Source organism: Corvus hawaiiensis, chromosome 18 (genome assembly GCF_020740725.1).
Source record: "Corvus hawaiiensis isolate bCorHaw1 chromosome 18, bCorHaw1.pri.cur, whole genome shotgun sequence".
Taxonomy (NCBI): Eukaryota; Metazoa; Chordata; class Aves; order Passeriformes; family Corvidae; genus Corvus; species Corvus hawaiiensis.
Genome location: NC_063230.1, coordinates 9,945,063 through 9,967,318, shown reverse-complemented (window position 1 = coordinate 9,967,318; position 22,256 = coordinate 9,945,063). Strand labels below are relative to the sequence as shown.

At 41.1% G+C, this 22,256-nt stretch overlaps 1 protein-coding gene across 2 annotated transcripts in view; it reads right to left on the bottom strand.

Moving 5' to 3' along the window:
• The window catches only part of TTC28 (tetratricopeptide repeat domain 28), a 114,757-nt gene extending 92,543 nt beyond the window's left edge, over positions 1-22,214 (bottom strand). For both annotated transcript variants that reach the window (XM_048322325.1, XM_048322326.1), the window contains exons 1-2: positions 22,076-22,214; positions 16,188-16,466 (exon numbers count right to left, since the gene is read on the bottom strand). In XM_048322325.1, coding sequence (XP_048178282.1) covers positions 16,188-16,466; positions 22,076-22,159 — 363 coding nt within the window. In that variant the 5' untranslated portion in view covers positions 22,160-22,214. The remainder of the gene's footprint in view (positions 1-16,187; positions 16,467-22,075) is intronic.
• Between the last annotated feature and the right edge of the window lie 42 nt (positions 22,215-22,256).

Sequence of the window (22,256 nt, the reverse complement as noted above, 5' to 3'; positions counted from 1 at the left end):
TTCCTTTGATTCTCCTCTACTGCAAATAATTCCTATGAAGAAGCCCTCAATATGTTTTCTGGATAAAACAGGAATTTCTCCGAGCTCATCTCTGAACAACAGAAGAACACTGGGAAAGCCATTCTACATGGACTGCTCCCGAGAGCAGAACTTGGGCTCCAGGACTGAGAAACCCCATGGAGCATATTTGTACTCAGCACATACTGTGGCTGAGACCAGGCTCAGCACAGGACATTTCTCAGCATCTTTATAAAGATGGTTTTTCCATTTTTCAGAGTGCGTTCCAGCACACACATCTGGCAGCGCTGCGGCGCAAACAACAGTTCCTGGCTCTCCGTGCATGTGTTCTGCATCCCATGACATCATGCACTCCTCAGCTTGCCAAAGCGCAGTCTCTACTGTACAGACCACCAAAACAGAGCCCCAGCATCCCTGTGGGGAACAGGGCTAACTTCCAGACCCAAAAGTTTTCCCCTCGCAAAATCTTGTTCGATGTTTCATCTGTTGTGCTGTGTTCTCTCCCACTCACACCCATTACTCAAAAACAGTTTTCAAATCATTCCTAAATTGCTCATATTCTACCCTGCCTGTAAAGATCTTTTCTTTGCACAAGGCTGTAACTACTCAGTTACTTCCCAGCAGAACAACCCTTTTTCCTTTTATTCACAGTGGGCTTTTAACTCTTTAACAGCCTGAAAACTCGGAAATCTGTATTTCCCAAAGAAGCGTACGCTTGTTTTTCTTTGCTATGGGTAATAGTAGGCAGCACTGCACAGATTGATTGTTCTCTGGAGCTGAGGTTAATGTCTCATCTTGTGTCATACTCATTACTTAACACTGCCTCAGCAGCAAGGAAGCTCTCTGGCACATTTAAGAAAATAGGTTCTACATTGTAGGGCAAATCAGAAGAAAAATAATTCTATTATCTGAAAAATGTTCATGTTCAAAATCCTGCAAAACCTTTTAAAGAAAGGCAGACAAATGCCAGGACCAAAGGCCCATGACTTACACACTCACTGGGGGAGAGCTCTGGAGTCAAGAACTGCTGCAGGATTAGACCCTGGAATTTACCAAAACTGGCCCTCTGCTCCATCTTGTTTTATCCATCCCAAACTAATCAGCCAGAAGGAAATAGATGTACAGATACTGCAACAGATAACAAAGTCACGATGAGAGATAAGGCTGTAAGATTTCCCTGCAATAATTTCTCTAACAGAGGTAAAAAACAAGCTTTCCAGGCCTGATTCCACTCAAAGAGGGCTTAACTGTCAAAAGGTGGAGAAAAATTGCAACAGATTGATATTTCAAAATAAAAATTTCATGCAAAGTGGTCTTGTGCAAAAGAGCCAACTCACTCATGAGGCAAGGGTCACCCAGAGGTAATCCACAGAAACAGGACAAAGCCAGAAGCCAGGTCTATCACAAATTACCAGGCACATTGGCTCGAGGCAGAGGCAGCCCATACATCCGTTTCTCCCACGACGGTATTTGCATTTCTAGATAAAGTGATTCCACTGACATCTCCTTTGCTAGCCACCAGAGCATTTCCAGATATCACTCTAATGTTCCAGAAGAAAAAAACGAGGGCATTCGTGTGATTTCAAGTCACTGCACTCCCAAATGGAAAAGCGATTTTTTCCTACTGCCTGCCCCCCTGCCTGAAGGCTCCCAAGCCCAACTGCTGGGTTTGGCATCAGGCAACTGCACTCAGTAATTGTGGCTACTGCCACTCACTGCACAGCACTCTTGGAAAGGTCACTACAGAGATCCAGTTAATGCCCTTGAGTTCCGTTTCATCCAGTATTATTATTAAAAAATAATGATTATTTTAGTATTTTTTTCCAGTGATGACCAGTGTTTAAACTAAGTAATTTGCTTTATATTAGTAGGGATTAAAACATGCTATATACACATAATTCCGTAGTGTTTCCCACACTGAAATGTACATGTTTTCTTTATGCTACCTCTTCCACTGGAAAAATCTCAGATTAATTAACTGCCACATATGATACTCCAGGGATAATGTATTTTCCTATTTACTTTTGGAAGGGAAATATGTGATACAAAGAGAATCCCAACTGCAGATAAAGTAAAAGACCTTAGAAATATCAGATTTAAAAGACACTGAAACAAGGAAGAGTCAACCTGGCACTCCTAGTCTGACTGTTACAGGGTGGTTTGTTTTAACTCAGGGAGTTCTGAATATTTCTGGTCCTTCCTCAGTTGTAACAGCAATGCAAGGAAATTTATGTTCTTGAATTTCAGTTCTGTATCATGGCAAGTTACTCCTGATGGAGTCCTTATAGAAGCTTTAAAGAAAAGTTATCCTGTGATCATAGAGATGGAGCACTAATGAGTTTAATTAGAATGCAGTGCATCAACCCTAGATTGAGACATAGCCCTACATGATTAATTACCCTCTTGGAATGGCTACAGCAAAATAGAGGGGGCTATCAAGGCTGTGCCCTAATAGCTGTGTCCACCCACCTTCTCCACCTGCCTGAAGAGGTGTTCTCCTTTCCTGCATGCTTGGCTACCACTGTGACAGCTGTGGGTGGTGCCAGTACCAGCTCAACAGACAATAATCTTAATTCATCATCTTCTCTACCAGCAATTACCCTTGCTCATTTCGAAATCAAGGTCAGTTTTATTTAGCGTATTTATCTTTCAGAAAAGTGTCAGTGTTCCAAGTAGCATGAGTTATTCAGCATCAACTACTATTCAGTTATGTAAAAACTGGAATCCTATTTCCCAGCTAAGCTTATAATCATGTCCAATCAAACTAACTCAAAAATTATCTCAATTAATCCTTTAAAATGCATCAGCCAGTTCCCCAGTTCACACAGTTATAACAGCATCAAAAAATGAGTTGAAAATGTATTTACTCGATTTTTTTCTTTTCAGAACATCTTGAAAAGACATTTGACTACAAAGACAACTGAAACCTATTTGGAAAGCAGACTGCAGGTAAACCTACAGCTGCTTAAAGTTTATTTGCATTATTTTGAAAGCTGTCACTTTCTGTAATTCTAAGATGCCCCCAATGAGGGTTTAGCCATGAAATATTAAGCACCTGAACACACTGGCCATGTGCTCCTCAAACATTACAGCCAGCAAACTGCATGCTGAAGGAACAGGTCTCAGCACATGTCCCAGGCAGGCACCAAAATTTAAGTTTTTCAGTTACAAAATCTCCTCCACATCTTGTTGTTCCACAGCTTATTCCACCTCCTAGAGATGCACATTTGCTTTAAAGACATTTAGACTTGATGGTCTTTAAAGATCCTGTCCCACCCAAGCCATTTCATGGGAATTCGATGCTACAATAAGCACAGAATATGGACTTGAAGTTCCCAAAGGACCGAGTCTTGCACTGGTATGAACAACAGAAATTTCACAATAGTCTTCCAAGGGTTTCCACTATTGAACATGCCTGTGATGTGTGGCAGAGGCCTCCTCAGCAGCTGCTGACCTTGCTCTGTGTGTGGCACAGGCATTGCTGGGATGCAAATCATGCTCACACATTCTGTTACTTCTGATACCAGCATCTCCATGCCACTTACGATTCTTGGCTCTGAGGGTGCTGAGGCCCTGGCACAGGCTGCCACAGAAGCTGTGGCTGCCCCATCCCTGGGAGTGTCCCAAGGCCACGTTGGATGGGGCTTGGAGCAACCTGGGATAGTGGAAGGTGTCCCTGCCCATGGTGGGGGGGAGTGGAACAAACAGACTTTAAGTTTGCTTCCAACCCAAATCATTCTGTGATTCTAGGAAAAGTACTACTAAACATTACTGTGTCTCTCAGCAGCTGCCAAAAAGCTGCAAGCCATACCAGCCCCATTTCAGCTCTTCCATTTGTAACACTTCTAATGAGCAGATGGTTAATTTTTCTGAGCAGGGAATAAAAAACAAAACAACTTTTGTTGGTGCAAGTGTCTGGGAGTCCTTTAGGTTACAAAAACCAGTTGTTTTGGACATCTGCTTAAATTTTTGACTGCAAATTAACCTTCTCTATACGACTAGACAAATATTCATATCCTCCATTTGTTTTCAGGTAAAATAAAAACCTGCCAGCTATTGTTCAAGGGTTTTTTTAGCTATTTAGAAGTCGAGAAAATTTCAAGAGTAAAAAAATTTTATTGTATCTGCCTCCTGTGTATTCCCAGCAATAAAATTTTGGCACCTCCAGATCACAAACAGTATGTGTTTCTCCACCTTTAGTACTGCCACCCCACTAAAAAACAGTAGAAGAGGTTCCCACACAACTGTGAGTACCTCATGTTGAGAGCCAATTCCTCCAATACAGTCTCAGGCTGAACCTGAAGGCTACACAATATTGAAAGTGTAAATATTTGAACAATGCTACTGCTCACTTCAGAGGCCAAGGGACTGGGGCAACCCCAAAGTAAGGGAAATAACTAGGTAACAAGCTTTCTTTATGTTGTACTGTTAGAATTTGGGGGGGCTGTAGCAATATAGAGAGATTCGCATAGATACCTAAAGCAAAACGTAAACACTACCTTCTTTACCACGATAGAAAGCAAAAAATTCAGTTAAATGTATATAAGAGCCCTTCAGAGGCCTCAGCATTTGAAAGACCAGTGAGCTCACTACATTTACCTTCCTGGCAAAACTATCTTCAACTCAGATTAACAGAATAGAGCATTGTAGATCTGCTACATTCAAGTTGCTTCTTTCTGTTCTACAGAGTGATTTTATGAAGCATGAATTCACAGAAGCTACAGTAAATTTTTAATTAGTGAAATACAGATGGTTATTTTCATACAAATTTTAAATTTTCCTGTTTTTATTAAGCACCAACCAAACCCAACACAATGTGCACTGCATTTACAAATGCATAAAAATATTTATAGTTCCAGATATGATTTATCACTGTACTTACCAGTACTGAGCACTCTAAATTACAAACAATAAAAATTACATTTCTGTGATTTTTTTTTTTTTGTCTAGTATAAACACAATTTTGTGTGGGGACACAGAAGAAAAAAGAAGAAAAGCACTGGTATTTGGGAGGGGAAATTGTGTGAGAGCACGAGAGACAATGGATGTGTCTGAGCCAGGAGTGAGTTGCTGGTTTGGATCATTAACTAAGAGCTCAATGCTCGCTGCTGCTCCCTCTGCAGACTCCAGGATCAGGATCCTTGCTCAGTGCAGCCTACGTGTGAGATCAAGCAGAACAAATGTGGGAGGGCACAAAATCATACAGGCAACTGATTTCTTTTTTATTCGTTGGAACACTAATTTAGGCTCTTTAAAAAGCTACATTTACTATACACACTCCTCTTATTCACATTCCTTTTCTGCTGCATTCCCTATTCTGTTACAGCTTTCCAAAGCCTCAGTAACTGTACCTTGCAATACCAAACACTTCCATCTGAGCTAAGTGCACATATTTTCTGCTTTAAGCCTAGGAGGGCTCAGTGCAGTAGCTGTCCTTTCCCAAACAGTCAAAGAACCATTATTTCTAGGCACACTTTTAGAGTGCAACCAAATCCAAGAAGCTGACATTTTTTATTTAGTACCCATGGGCTATAACCATGAAAAATTTACTCCCTGAAATACAGTTGCATGCATTTCCTATCCACCCTACTCATGATAAAAAGTAATTTCCTTGCACAGCCTGGTAACAATGGCAACTGAATGAGATGTATCACCATAAAATAAACATGAGCACATCACACAGCTGAATTCTCTGGAATGAGACTACTACTTTGTGTTCCCAGCGAAGATTTAAATGAATAAGAGGCCTTGAAGCTTGACATGTATCTCTAAAGGCACGGGAGAGGATTCAGGGCAACTGCCATTAAAATTAATCACGATTAGTGATTACAAACCTCCAGTAACACTGTGGCTCGCTGCAGGGGAGCTATCAGGGCCAAAACAAGATGTCTAAGCAATGAAAACTAAAAGCTAATCAAGATTCTTACAGATATTCCTGTGTGATAACTGAGGGGGGTTAAGGGTTACACTTACAACAAAATCTGATATTAGATTGTTTTCCAGTTCCTACTCACCTGGTAAAGGAAAAGCAAAGGACAACCATTATTTTGTATTTTGGACCAATGAAGAATGAATTACGGTGCAAGAAAAAATAGAAAGAAAATAAAAATAAGAAAATACGTCCAGAATTCCTATCCTGAGTTATCACAAAAGTCCAACAGCGTGAGGCAGGACCCAACCATGCTCTGCCCAACTCACGGGGGAGCTGTCCAGCAAACACAGAACTGAATGTTACCATGGTAACAGAAAAAAAACCACGTTTTACCAGCTTTTTCACACATTTAGAAAAATTATGAAACTGAATTCTACTAGATGGTATGGTTTCATAGGACAAATGGACTCAGAAATTCAGTTCCTGAGAAGTCCATCAATGATAATGAAGATCCAACAGTTCAGCTGTAACCCTGACAGAAAGCCCCGGAATCTCTGACAGCTGTCTGACATGTTTGCTAGGAAAACAGTCCCCACAGATCCTGTTTCCTTAAACATCTCATACCCACCAGAGTTTAAACTCCAGAGTGTGGCCCTTCAGTCTCAGCACAGCAATTCTCACGGAGGAAGAGCCGACACTTTCTATCAGCTGAAGGGAACAAAGCTCTCAAAGAGACAGAAGATGGCTATGTATGATTCTATGGTTCTGTGATACATGGCTCCTAGAGCTTGTGAGGATGTGGGTTTATAAAATCACCTTTAATTAGGTAAATTATTAATTATTAAATTATCATTAAATTATTTAATTATTTGTTTTGTATCATTCACATTCCCCTTTCTGCTGTCTTGCACTGCTTTTTGTGCCTTATTTGTGAAGGACAAAAGCCTGCAAGCAGATAGCCACAAGGAGTAAAATACAGACCACCTAACCCATGGCAAAAATCAAACCTTCTTTTTCACCCTGAAAAAGGTTGGAAAATCATGCCTGAAGTACCCATTTAATACAGTGTTTCAAGAAAGTTTCTTTCCACTTCCCATATGAGACGAGCTTCTATTAACAAATGTTTCATCAAAGTACATTCTCCCTTTGTTAGCATCCAGAATATCAAGGGCTTGGTACACATCTTTGAAGAAGTTCATTAAAAATGAATCATAAAACCATTAATTTAACACTTGTCTAAATAAAAAATTAATTTTCTGCTAGGGAAAGTGAGCACTGTATTAGTTCTAGCGCAAGAAAAACTAAAGGAATAGTTTTCAGTTACAGACCTACCAAGCACATGGAACAGAACTTTGAGCAAGGCCCCTGACAAGACTAAAAAAAGCCATCAGATACACTGCCTAGGGAGAATAGTCTCAAATACTGGACACTAAGAAAAATGCCTTTATTATATCCTTTTTATATACATCCATATTCATATGATCTATTTTTTCTATGAGCTGGCTCCTCAAATGTTTTAGAATGAAAAAAGCAATAGAGGAATTTGCATACCACTGCCAGCTTCTGGTAATGTCATCAGAAATTACAGAAATAACTGCATTGAAGAGCATAAAAATTTTGTGTCTATAATCAACTTCTAAAAACTTCTAGAGAAATTCAGTTATTTGACTTCCAGGACAGAAATTTGACATTCCTGAGTCAAGGGAAGAAAGGAAGAGTTCAAAACTAACTTAAATCCAGAAAATAAAATTGAAACTAGAGTGTCTATTCACTATATCATAGAAATCACAGTATTGTTCAACCTTTCTCTTAAATTTCAGGGGTAAATTCTCTGTCAGTGGATAATAGCCAAACTATCAGTCATTTATTTCTATTGTTCCATATAATACAAAGGGCTTTATATTTTCCCTTTTGGAGCCAAAGAGAAACCACGTACAAAGATGCTTGCGGCAAGAGGGAAATGTCACCTGCTCTGTCCAGCAGTTCACACCTCAGTGCCCTCAGACACAAATGGAGCAGTGACTCAGAGAATGTGGTTATAGAAATAAAAATAATTGCCACAAATCTCTTCCCCGTTTGCATTAGTCTGAACTGTCATCATGTTCTTGTCTCAGAAAATGCCTCTGCTTAATGCAGCAATTATCCCTGTGCTGCATTTCCTGCTTGTACATGATCACAGACACTTCACATGCGACTTGGCTGCAGGGAGTGAGATGGAATGACCTGAACAAACCCCTGTTGGCACTATAAGGCCAGGAAGATGGAATGTTAAGCCCTGGATGTATTTTCAGCTGTCAGGGAGCTCTGAGCAAGGCCCCTGCTAATTGCTTGGGTTTTTTTGCCCTTGGCACAGTGCAGCACACTGTGTAAATGGTATCCTTGAGTGCTTCCTACTGACTTGCTAGTCAAGGCAATTTCCAGCTTTCTCCATTTTTAGTATTTTCTCCTGTCTACTTGCTCTCACAAACTCTCCATTTAACTTAATTTCCTCAGAGACTGGTTGAGATTACAGGTCTGTGATGAGGATCCAGCATGTCCAGAAATGCCATGATGTATTGACCTGTATAACCAAACAAGAAATGCAGGTCTATAAAAGAATTATTATCTATTACAGAGAAACCAGGCCCAGCATCCTTGAATCCCCTCAAATCCCCTCCTGTTCTTTATTGTCACTCAGCCACTGACGGGCAGCTCTCAAAGGAGAGGAAGACTTGATGCACTCCTCATAATTCACAATCTCTTAGGCAGTGCTGGTTAAATTCTAGTCCTTGGCCAACCAGAACTACAGCATAAATTCAGAGAGCTGGGACGAACCCAGGATGGCAAATCCTAATGAAAACAGGACTATTTGCTGCAGAACAAACCCAAAACCATCTGAGACATGGTTGTTGGTGATTTGATTAATTCAAGCAGTAAATAATGTAATTGCAGCAAAAGGAAAAATAGATGGGGATAAGGGGCTTACAGACACTAGGGTAACAAAATCAGAGCAAACAATTAAAATGCAAAGAAACCCAAATGTGTACAGATAACATGAGTGTAGAGCAAACCACTCCAGAAAGCAGAGCACAGAACAGCTGCTCTCCTCCTGCTGCCGAGCATCAGTGACACTGCAGCCTCAGGAGCCGGATCTGCCAGCACTGCCACGCCAGCCATTCCTGCCTGATGTCAAACAAACACAAAGGGCAGCATGAACAGCACCGACTGTGGAAAGAAATTAACGAAATTCCACTTAAAAGTATCCGAAAAATGTGAATATGTGCATAGAGCTGAAATGAGATCCCAGGCCCTGCTGAACGCCTGAGCACAGAGCGCCCTCTCATGTGCTTCACTCATTTCTCCGTGCATCACTCCATTTCTCCACACATCACTCCAACCCTCCACAATTCCAGAACTTCAGAATGAGTCACCACTATGGTAATATTAGCAAAGAAATTAATCTCCAAGATGAGGAAACTCAATCATTGTATGCTGATTAGAAACAAGGAATATATGTCTCATTCTTAAGAATAACAAAATTGAAGGAACAAACCACTGAAGAACTAAGAGTAGAAAAATCACCTGGCAACTAACTCCTCAAGGTTTGGGTAGGTGAGAAAAAGAGGTAACAACACATGCTAAGGTTTTAGTCTAAAACTATGGGGTATAAAATCCAGTACTATGTAAATAAATAAACACAGTCCAAATGTCTTAAAATGCTCTCCAGTGGTAATGCGCTTGAATCTCAATGAGCAGGTAACAAGATACTTCTTCTTAATTACCACTCTTGCAGATCAATCTTCACTTCTGCATTTCAGAATTATTTCTTCATTTGTGCTTTGGATACTCAGATACATGAGGAATAAAAACCACTATACCATTCCCCCCTAGTAATATAACTAGTTCCAGTGGCAAGAGAACTGTGGGGTAAAAAATTAGCACCTTCCAGGAGAGAAATTTACATTACAGCATTTCGACTAAGTAGAATAACTGCCATCAATTCCATGAAAGAAAATTTTAAGTTGCTTTATTCAATATACAAAAGGGTTCCAGAAAACCAAAGAAGGAATAATGAAACACTACAGTAAATGCTTGGAAATTTTGTGTTGATTTGTTGCATGCTGGGACTGAAGTACCTCTTCTTTTCCAATTCTAAGGCAGAAGCTGATTTCTTAGAAAGGAGCAATTTTTCCTGTGTATTTGCCTAAGACAACCATTACATGTATGTATTACATATATACATACATACAAAAAAAAATACATATGTATTTTTTTTTAGGATGACATAATTATAGTGTCATCCATCCACCATGTCCCCATCTCCCACGCTCATGTTGCACTGCTACTGCTCTGTAATTTTAAGAATTTAGGGAAAGGAGAACCTATACAACTTATCTGCACAGCAGTTTTTCCCCAGCAACGCCATAACCATCACTTCTGGTGCAGAGAATACCTCTTCAGTGAACTTGACTGTTGGGAAAAACATTAACTCCATAAATCTGTCAAAATACTACATGATGCTCATTATTTATATATCTAATTGGAAAAAAAAAAAGGGACGAAGCAGAAAACTTTTTGGTGAGGGTGGTCAAACACAGAAACATGTTGCCCAGAGAGGCTGTGGAGTTTCCACCCTTGGAGATATTCAAAACCCAACTAGACAGTATCATGGACAACCTGCTCCAGCTGACCCTGCATTCATCTCCAGGGGTCCCAGCCAACTTCAACCATGCTGCAATTTTGCAACACGAAAAGACAGAAAGAAATGCACAAATCTAACGATAACGTAACACAGCAAGTTCTAGCAAAGTGAAAAAAGTCTGTTAAATGGTTTTATGTCTGAAAAACTGGAATGCAACTTTCTGCAAATTAAAGACAGATTGTAAGCTGAAGGACAGGACTGGAAAGTTCCTTGCTCATCAAATTAAAAACAAGAGGTCTATTCATGAAAAAAGTTATGTGGTCAAGTCACATTCTTTGCTCAGAAGTTTTACATGCAACCCACGGTCGGTACTCTACTCGCCACTCATGGAGAAGCTCTGAGGTCGTTAGGGATTCCTAGAGCACGTGAAGATACGTTTCTAAAGGTGGGCAAGCAGTCAGGAGAAGTGCAAGAGGACATGCAAGTGTCCCTTTTTCTTGTAAAAGTCCTAGTCACATCACCGACAGCTGGAGTCACTTAATAAAATACCAGTGCAAGCTATTCTGCCAAATTCCCCTAGAGTGAGATGACAGCACCTAAACCCCTCTTGCACTGCAAACATCCAAAGGCTTCACGGCCCACAATGCCCCTTTCTTTCTGTTCTTTCATAGTTCTTCTCCACTGCAGATGCAAAGCCACATTTTTAAATTGAGACAATTAATTTTAAATTAGGAAAGACAAAGACCATAAGAGAAACGTGTGCCTGATGAAAAGTGCTGTAATTCTTCCTAGTTACTTCTGGATTACATGTGCACAGGGCATTCCTTTTGCATCAACGACATTCTCCAGACTGTTCAATTTTTCTCCAAAAGGTGTTTCAGCTCTAAAAAAGATTCATACAATAAGGTGGTCCTGTTTTAAGAAGTAACATTTTTCCCTGCCTAGTGGCTTGAACAGCTGCAATAATCAGAGATCAGTACTGAACCCTGATCTTCAAATCTGTAACCCACTGTGCTTTTCAGGGAATGCTGCTCCTCAAACACCAGTCCTGGGGGCTTCAAACAGCACACTGTCACTAAATGGTACAGTCAGCACCCTTCTACTCACACAGGACAAAGAAATCAAATAAAATCAAGGTACCCCTCAGAGTGCTGAAAACATCCATCTTTGTGATTCTTGCTTTCATTTATCTTAGGCTGTGAATGTTCCTGTTAGCCAAATGTATTCAAGTCTGACAGTCATTTCATCTCCTGTTAATGAACAACTTTTCTGCTGAGAAATTAAGAGAATAAATCAATGCCAAAACCCAGTTAATTGTTCAGTAGCAGGAGGCTGCTTGTACATTTTGTTAGCTGTTGCAGCACTGAGCCAGCACTCAACTGGTAGTGAAATCTATATTTTAGCATAGAATGAAGTCAAAATTCAAATCATTTAAGCCACAGCATATTTTTCCTATAATGTGAGGATTTAAAAATATCTCAAAATCAGCAAGAACTAAGGAGAGACTGTTCAGGTGTCAGAGTCACATAATATATATACCTCCATTTTCATGTACCATGCCTAAGGCTGCACAGCTGTGAAGAGAAATAGAATAAAAATTTTCTAGAGCATGATCAACAGCAAAACAAAGAAAACTTCACTGAGAAAACAAAGAACAAAATGAGCCTGATCTGATTTGCCTCTTGGATATTACCAAAATGCAGTTTAATTCCTGAAATATCCTGTTATCTTTGCGTTTCTCAGTGATATGTACACAAAATATTTTTCAAGTAGCAGAACTCACAAGGCAGCCCTCTCAGACGAAGCCCATGAACAGGTTTATGTGCTGTTGTAATAAACATGTTTCAGCTACACACAATAAGTTATCCCCGTCTGTAAGAGATCTGATGTTTCTCTCTGCGACCACTTTCCCATTGTTCATGCCTTGAGCTGCACAGATAAGCATATGCATTTGTATAAACATACTTGTTCATTACCCCACATTAATTAATGCTGTAAAGAAAGATTTTGGGGTGGGGATGTTAAGAGCATGACTTTCAGCCACAGATTGTATTGAACGGATGTTAACAAGCATTAAGTGGAGTAGAGTAGGAGCACAAAATAAGAATTAACAAACTGCACACCCAAGAAATGTAGTTTGTACCCAAAGAAGGAAAAGAAATATAGACATTTACATTTAATAGTTCAAATCTCAAAAAAAACTGCACTGAAATTAATTTTTCAACTTCCTAAGTGAAAGGAAGTCAGGTTCCCTATTTAAAACTCGGGCCTTTCAAACCAAATACCAGTTGTCCCTGCTAAGCTCCCTCTCCTGGCTAATTAATAAACTCACTTAGATTTTGTATGCAGAAACTTCAATCTTCCTATTCTGTTCTATCAATAAATATTTTTTTTTTAATTGGTAAAGAAACTTTGATATTGAAATATACAACTTAAGTTTTCAACTTCAGACAGAGCCCTCCTGTTGTCTCAGGCTGACAAGTTACACACACACACACACAAGGAAATAAACATCCCTGTACTGCGTAAGGACAGTCTGCAAACTGAGCCTCACTGACACTCCACCATCTGCACCTCTTTTAAGCTTCTAAACACCACTGCCTATTTTCTGGTATCAGACACTCTTGAAATACCTGTGCTCAAAACATACCAGACTAGTTAATTAGTTCCCCAAAGTACACCTTTCCTTGTTCTAGCTAAAATTAGGATTAAATATGTAATAAAAATACAAATACACCTCTTAGAAATTGTAAATGTTGAAAATGAGGAAAACTGAATCACAGAATCACAGAATAAACTAGGTTGGAAAAAACTTTTGAGATCATTAAGTCCAACCTGTGACCTAACATTACCTTGCCAGCCAAACCACGGCACTGAGTGCCCGATCAAGTCTTTTTTTGAATACCTCCAGGGACAGTGACTCAACCACCTCCCTGGGCAGCCCATTCCAACACTGAACCACTCTTTTTGTGAAGAATTTTATTCTACTATCTAGCCTAAACTAGAAGCAACCAGTCCTCACCAAACTAACACAAACTCAGGACACAGAACGAAGACATAGTGGCAGTGAATGGCCTCAGTGTCCCAAGCCAACAGCCACCCTCATCGTGGAGCTGACAAATCAGTAACAGAGTCTGGTAAAATTTTTCATTCTCTTCTAAAATCCAAGTCATTGCAGATGATTTGTGGAAACAAGAATTCAAAGTGAAAGGGAAGCACTATGTAGAAGGATGTGAAAATCACAGCTCCACTGAAATGAACATGCAGAGGATAAAAAAATAATTCATTCAGCTGTGGGTTTTCATTATCTCAGTTACTGTAGTAGCACCATGGCTTCTTTCTAAAAGCCAAGCCATGCTCCCAACCAAGCCATTTTTATGAGACTTCCATCACAACTGTGCCAATGAAGGCAGGCAGCACAGTCAAACTCCAAACTCTACAAATTATTTCTGCTCAACACCTTTTTGACCTTCAATCCAGATAATGAAAGGCCTTGGAGGGAAATTCATTTCATGTTTGTATTTGCTACTGTACCTTCAGCCCAAGTGAAATCAAAAATCTGTTTCTACATACAAAGTCTTAAAAGAACCATGACAACAAAAGATGGCCCAGACACAGCCTCTGAAGCAAAATGCTGAGGGATGATCTGACAAAAAAATCAGCACTGAATCTTTAAAGTTAAAAAACAGAGACAAGGTTCCAAATGGGATTATGAGGGTTTGGGAGAAAAGAGGGAAGTGTGTGGTACACTGACAAACTAAAGATACCACTGTGAAAAGATAAAAGGGAAGATACAACCAGTGACTGTGGTTGAGCTTTATTCAGGACAGGATGCCTGCAAACCTACGTTGACTCTTCCACTGCCAACTGATAGTAACTTTTGAAGTATATAAACATTTTGTATCATACAGAAAGATATCCTTTACACACTGACAGAATAAAACAAGAACAGATGCTATGTCATCACAGCAACATCACTGAAGACTTCCAGTACTTTTTCCACCAATGAGACTCAAAATGTTCTCTAGAAGTGGCTCCTGACTTTTTGTAAAACAAGAATAAACAAAGAAACAGAGTTCGCTCAAGGTCAGGTGGACATGTAATAGCAGAACTAGAATTGAACCAGACTTACATCATGTTTTTAAATTCATTGATACAGTCTACCTGAAAAAGTCTCTTTTTTTTATTACTAAGAATGTTTTGGGGTTTTTTTAATATTTCACCCGAGTACTGCATCAATACATAAGTCTATTATCTCTGTATTTAACTGACTGTTAGTAATGTCTTCATTTAACACAGATAACGTTTTTAAGCTCATAAATCTTTTCCATCTTATCTTCTATTTTGATCCCTAAGTCTTTTCCACTGATCATTTCAAAGGTAGTTATACTTCTGCGACTGGCATTTTGAAAGTATTCTTTTATGAAACCTTTTCACAAGTTTTCATCTAAGTCAGCTCTGTAGTAAATCTCTACCAGATTTCTTAGAACCAGGATACAAAAGTGAGCACAGGCACCCTGGCTTTTACAGTCCTCAGCTGCCTGCAGCCAACCAACCTGCATAGCTAAAGTTAATTGACAGTAATGAAATTTTCTACTTTTAAACAGAGTCCTTGATACAAAATCTTTTATGACATCAGTAACACAAACCAGTTCATGACCAAAGAAACACCCACAAAAATCCCTACGCAACAACACCACAACTTAGAAGTTTACAAATCATCTCCCTGACAAAGCAGGAGTTTCTCTAATGTGGACTACTGCAAGTCTTAAGGACGCATATGAAAAAGCTTTTCTAGAGGTTAATAAACAACTGCAAGTCAAAATACAAGACCTTGAGTGATCTGCTTTGAAATAAAAGAAAACTTAATTTCAATAGTTTGGAGCCCAGCTGGGCAGAGCACCATGCTTGCCACCTGCTCTAATTTCTGAGGAGAGGAACCTGGGTGATGAGTCTGCTCTTAAACTGCACCTTTAGCTAAAATGGCTCATAGGGATGCATGAGGGATTGACAGGAGAAATGGAATATGGGGCAGATGCTGTTAAAACCAATTAGCATGCAAAGGGCTGGCCCCGGACTAGCCAAGGCAAGGCAGCTACTGGAGCAATCAATGGCAGCTGGTGGGAAGCAAGCCCAGGAGGAAGAGGCAACCAACATAATTTACTCTTTACAAATATTTCCTTACGTAGTCAGATCTTACTGAGAATGCCAAGATACACATTTCTTCAAATGTTTGTCCAAAATATACTACACACAAACACTCTTTGAACACTATTTTGAAAGGCCTTATCGCTCTAATATACTAGCAAGAATCTCTATGCTACCTCTCAAACTTTTGGAGCCACATGTTCCTGGATGCTGATGAATGCTGACTACATTATACATTAAAACAGATGTCTGGTCTTCACAACCCAGGAACCACGCTGTGTTAAAACAGTAAAATAGTAGCCTACTCCCATTGGGGAACAGTATGCTTACACAGAAAACTGTTTAATACCCAACAGGTAATTCAAGTCAAACAACTTTTAAACAGAAAATATATTATTATCTGGAGCTTTTAGCAAAACCAGACTTTAGTACAGAAATATATGCACTCGTTTACACTGGGTGTTACACATGTGACCAATAATCCCCCAGGGAGTTACTCCTTCCCCAGAAGAAAATACACGTCCTTACCTTCGGCCACTTGGGATTGAGGAGCCGTGCTTTGATGGCATCATCCAAGGCCTTGTCATACTGGTGGATTTTCATGTAGGCTGCAGAGCGGTTGCTGTAGAGAATGCAGTTCTGAGGGTCGACCCCCAAGGCCTCGTTGTACAGCACGATTGCAGTGTGGAAATCGCCGTCATGGCAAGCCTGGTTGCTCTGGCGAACCTTCTCAACAAATTCAGCTTTGCTCAACATGGGACTGTCAGGACTTTTTCTTCTGAAAGATTTTGATCCACAGAAAGAAATCTGGGAAGGAGAAAGGGAGAAATTATATGTTAGTGTTAAGAAATGCTACTCAAAAAAGGAAGAAAAGACATCAAACTATTAGAAACTCTACAGCAGAAACTAAAGCCACCAGCATCGTTGCAGAACAAATTATGAATTCAGAACCAGATTCTTTAAAAAGTAAATTGTTTATCTATTGATTCCCTCTTTGAGGGTAACAGAAAGAGTCTTGCAAAACATATCATTCCCTATGAATGATGTCTTCTAGACACAAGAGCAGTTGCAGTCTGTTTACATATGCTGCACTCCACCCACTTAGAAATGTTTTCCTCCTCAGCCACACTATTTGATTCTACAGCACTAAGCAGAGTTACCAGGTTGAGAACAGGTGGCAGCTGTGAATATGAAGATGATGCTGGTACATCTGAAGTTTGATATGCAGATCACACAGAAGCACAGGCATACATGGACAATGGAAAAACGTGTAAGATCTGTTCAAACAAAAGAACCTGCACCACAACCTCTGCTCACAAACCTCTACATCCAGCTACATGCAGCTGCAAATTGTTCATAGCTGGGAAGAGAAGCATGAGTCTTTAGAACCACGTACACTCACAGAAATAAGTGGGACATACAATTCATCTTAACAACAGAACAGTCATCCTTGGCAGAGCCACCCTCCCACATCAACAACTTCAGGTAATACAAAATAACAAAAAAAAAAGATTTAAGCCTTCTAATTGTAAGGCATTATTTAAAGTGAGCCTAGCTCCATTGACTCTGGAACCTTCTCCTTATTTAACTTTCTACACTGCACATTTTCCACAACCAGTCCTTTGTAGTCAGTAACTGTTTCTGTCATGCAAACCCTACTCTCTCCCAAGGATACTCAAGAACTCAGCAGGAACATCTTAGTCCAGCTCTGATCACAAGGCAGTTGGGAATTGTGCAGTAATAGTATTTGGCAACAGGCAACACAATACATATGGTAACATAAAAAGTACTTGAAAATATTCATTAAAGGTTTAGACTACTATAATTAAGACTGGTGTCATCTAGTTTTAGTCCTGCAGACTGAAAAAGTTTAAGAATATCACATATTGTTACCACAACACAACAACCACAGGGCTTAAATACATTACCAGAGCCAGCTGAGGCATATTTTTAAAGGTGGAAAGGGAAGCAAGCTGCAAACTGACATCCTGTCACAAGAATCAATTGGTCTATAGACTTTTCTTTTTTTTTCTTCCTTAAGTCAAACAACAACAATAGAAAAGCATCAAGTTAGAAACTACTGATTTCTTATTTTTCTTATTATATCCATTTTTTTCTGACAGTGTTTGGTGTTTGTCCAAACTTTTCCTAAACTTCTCTACTGAAGGAGATTCCATGCTTTACTCAGGCAATCTCCTTACACTGCTTCAGGATTTTCATCATTAAAATATTTTCCCTAATATCCAAATCTCCTTTGTGTCAGTAAATGTACTGTTTCTTGTCCTGTAGTAGACTAAGCTATAGTCAATTGCAGACTGAACCAAAACCTTTTTTCCTTCCATCTGTGTCGTTGCTTTTTCTATAGTATTCTTGCTAATCCTACCACTGAACACGTTGCTTCATTCGAGCAGTGCAATAAGTCACACATCTGTGAGCATCCAACAATAAACTTCATTACATGGACCCTTTGTTGTGACCTGAGGGCAAGAACTGAATACGAAGATTCAGCAGCTATTGCATGGGCACGTGTTCAAACACAAAGATGAGGAAACCCTGAGAAAGGTAATTAGTCACCAGAAGGCGTGAAGGTACTGCAGGAAACGGGGCTGGTGAGTGTGCAGGTGCCAGGGGCAGCACTTTCTTCATGTGTCTTTAAAGGTGGCTGCTGTCTCCCTCCCTGTGTATTTCCTGGTCACTGACCTGCATCAGGGACAAGGAAAAATACCAAATGTCGTATAGTTCCCATGCTTTTATCACATTCAGAGTGAATGACTGCAGCTTCCACAAGCAGTACCACAACTAGCCATGAACTTAAGTTATTCAGAAGACAAATATTTTGAGAAATAGATTCCTCACCAGCTGTGGCAGGGTGGCAGGGGCAGCAGTGGCATCTCACCCACCCCCTCTGCCTGACCACAGGGACTGTGCTGCTCAGCCTCACTGGAGCTGCTTGCCCAGGACCACCACGAGCTGTTGAGCCCTCAGAAGTGGGGCCTCTGCAAGGGCACAACACACCCAGCACAACCTCAAGGAGCACCAGCGAGACAAGTCCAACAACAGCTGTCTTTTCTGGCAGTTTATTATGCACAAACAAATGAACACACAAAGCTGTTAACGATCCTTCCAGAATCATACTGTGAGTCTGTAACAACAAGGAGAATCCATGAGGAGACATCCTCTCGGTCCAAGTGAAGTGGTTTCTGCCTCTAATATCCTGTGACGCTAAATAATCTCATGAAAAAAAAGGAAACTATGATGGAAATTTGTGGAATATGTTACTATTTAATTCCTGCTATCATGAGAACTACGTAAGGCAGTAAAACATCATGAGGTAAAAGAAAAAACCCTAGAACAGTAAAACTGAGTCACTCTGGCACTCAAACCACAAATAAAAAAAGATTATGATTATGGTACCAACTCACAAAAAGTACTCATTAGAAAGTCATCCCCACTTTCCAGTGACCACTGCTCTTCTCCTGTTAATACAATGGAAGGTGATGGCAATGCACATATTTGGGCTAACATTTTATTATAGAAGGTGCCTGCATGTACCAAACCAACACTAAAGGAGGAGTTTCTTAGTGCAGCAGAACAAAAAAGGTTCTAATGAAGTGCAGAAGAGAATCTAGTGAGAAAGTCTGAGTTAGAAGCTCAAGTATTTCTAATAAAGTAGAAGATGGCATGAGCTTCTCAATGTTACTTCTCCAAACCAGCGTAAGACAGCAGAAATCAGCTCCTACTACAGAGGTCACGTCAGACAGAAGCTTCCACAATATCTGCTTCAGATCAGACTCAGCGAAGAATTTCCTCCACTGGTGAAAAAAGCCTCCTCTGGCAGAAGGTGCTCAGGATTCAACCCAGCTGACCATGCAAGTGCAGTGTTAAAACACACACAACCTTCTTTGGTCTTTTTCTTTTCAAGAAGAAATGAACTCCCAACTGCCCCCAAAGCAAACAGGAACTTGAACACACACTAAAACTTACAACAACTTTTGTCTTCACAGATCAAGCTTGTTAAACTTAGTCCTCTCTACAGAACAGTCATCAAATAAAAGAAGTGCCCGCACACACTGAAAGATGTGTCTGAACAGCACACTGCTATCCAGAAAGCCATAGGGAACAGATTCCCAGTAAGTTCCAGTAAGATGAGTGAGAAGAGAGAACAGCAAATGCAGATTCTGCTCCAAGAGGACTAAAGTAAGAAATGTGGTACAAAAGTGAATTTTTTATCAAAACACTAATGTTACACCTCAGAGCTTCTTGGTTTGTGCGTAATTCCTCTTATTTAATGCTACATAATGCAAATAAATATGCCTTATGCAGATGATGTCTTGGGTGGCAAGTCCATAGTTAAGACACCATTTTAAAAGGATTCTTTATAAAAAAGATACAGTAAGTGTGATATGCAGCATTTTCATCTTTTAAATTATCTAAATAGTTCAAGATACTTATTGAAGCACCAGGAAGAGGGAAAAAACAAAAAGAGGCAAGCAGAAAAACTGGCATTCCTAATGGATTCTGGAAAGAGTGACAGCAATTTATGCTAAATACAAGTTTCCAAAATCAGCTTATATCTGTAACTGAGCTTCCCTTTCTATGAAAACTTCTATACAACTTCTTATATTTTAATCTTTAGAGTTGTTTTATGTTTTCTCTCCATATTCTGGGGTATTACTGTTTTTCTGCAATAGAAATTGGCTTCGACAAGAGTCCAAGAACATATAAAGCACATGAAGTCTGTCTCTGAAGCCTCCCAGCAGCCAGCACTTCAGCCAGGCTGTACCAAACTTCTGAACAGATATGAAACCTTGCCAACCACATGCAACCTTCCCCTAAACAGAGCAGAATTTCAAAAGAAATAATGTGGAAAGAAATGAAAGGCCACCAAAACTGGAGGTTTAAGCCACCACAGGATGATATGAACTTATCAACAGGAAAGAAACAGATTGTTTTTCTTAACTGGAGCTTATACTAAATTTTCTATAGAAAACGTTTTTCCTAAAGGATTTTTTAAAAATGAGAAGGAATTGTGAGCTTCCAAGACTGAGCTTGGAGAGATCTGCACTTGTGACAGTAGTTAGATCCACCCTGATTTAAGCTATGCTACGTGTTGCTAAAAATTGTAGTAAGAGCTATGCAATCCATAGTTAAACTTAAACAGTACTTTTTGGTTAATACATAGTTTTTAAAGCTAGTTATTGTTAATAGTAATTACATATATTATTAAATTACAAACTATCAATGAAGAAACAGACCTTTCCCTCTGATCTGTTAGTGAGCCATAGGGAGACAGAGACAGCAACGAGGGAGTGATGAACCAGTAATCCAGCAAAAGCCAGGCATGAACAGCAACCTCATTCGAGGAACACCTGTTAGGGCAACATTCAAGGCACATCCACTCATCCATTTAGGAATTTATCCATTCGCCACATATGCATTTCAAAGAGTCTATAAAGGGTTCCTTTAGCACCTGAAGAGCTCTTGTTTCACACCAGAAGAAAGCACATAAGAGATATTATCTAAGATTGTGAAAACCTCCAAGGAAAAGGAAAGACACTAAAACGATGAACAACTCCAAGAAAAGAAGAGGAAGAAGGACAAGAAGGCACAGGCACCCAGCTCTCTGGATTTCAACTTTCTGTTCACTGGTAACAACCAGGGACATGCCTATGGCTGCAACATCAAACTACAGGAGCGCAGGCTGCTGCCCGGGGTAATCCCGCGCATCGTTGATCCCCAATCTGTGTTCAGAGCACGGGCAGAGCCACATTCGGGACATCTGCTGTCATCCACGGCGCACTGACTGAATCCAAGCTCCAGGTTCTAAGTTCCGTCAGTAACAAAGCCCTTATAAGCAAGTTCAGAACAACTTTTTGTACCTCTGAAGCAGGGTAAAGGAGCACTGCAGTGCTGCCAAGTACACCTGACACGCCTACCTTCAAACTTTGCAGATTTTAACGATATTCGGGTTTGTTTACGGGGGCGCCAGAGCGAGCACAATGCCCATGCCGACATCCGAGCTCTCTGCTCGCGAGGGTCCCGCTCCAGCTAGCGGCGGCCGAGCACATTCGGGGCACACAACACCCGCTCCGGGGACAGGCCCGGGCCCTCCGCCGCTCCGCACCGCCCCAGCCCGCGCAGGACCACGGCCGGGACTCCGGCGGGACCCCCGCCCGGCCCGTTCCGCCGGGCCCGGGGCTCCCGGGAAGCGGGGTCGCTGCCCCAGCGCCGCCCGGCCCCTCACGGCGCCTCGGGCCACCGGGCCTGCGCCCCCACCGAACTCGCTGCCGCTCCGTGCCGGGACAGCCGCCCGCCCGCGCCCCGCAACTTCCCCCGCCGCCCGCGTCCGGCCCGGCCCGGCGGCTCCTTCCCGCCTCCCCGACCGCTCCAGCACTGCCAGTTCGGCGTCAACTCACCCGGGGAGGCTCCGCGTCCTGCTCCCGCCGAGCCCGGCCCACCGCCACGGCCCCCGGCGGGGGCGGCAGCGCCTGTTGCTCCATCGCGCTCCTCCTCCTCCTCCTTCTCCTTCGGGGGCCGGGGCCGCCGCCGCCCCCGCCAGGCCGATGCCGATCCCGCTCCGGCCCCCGGCGCCACGTT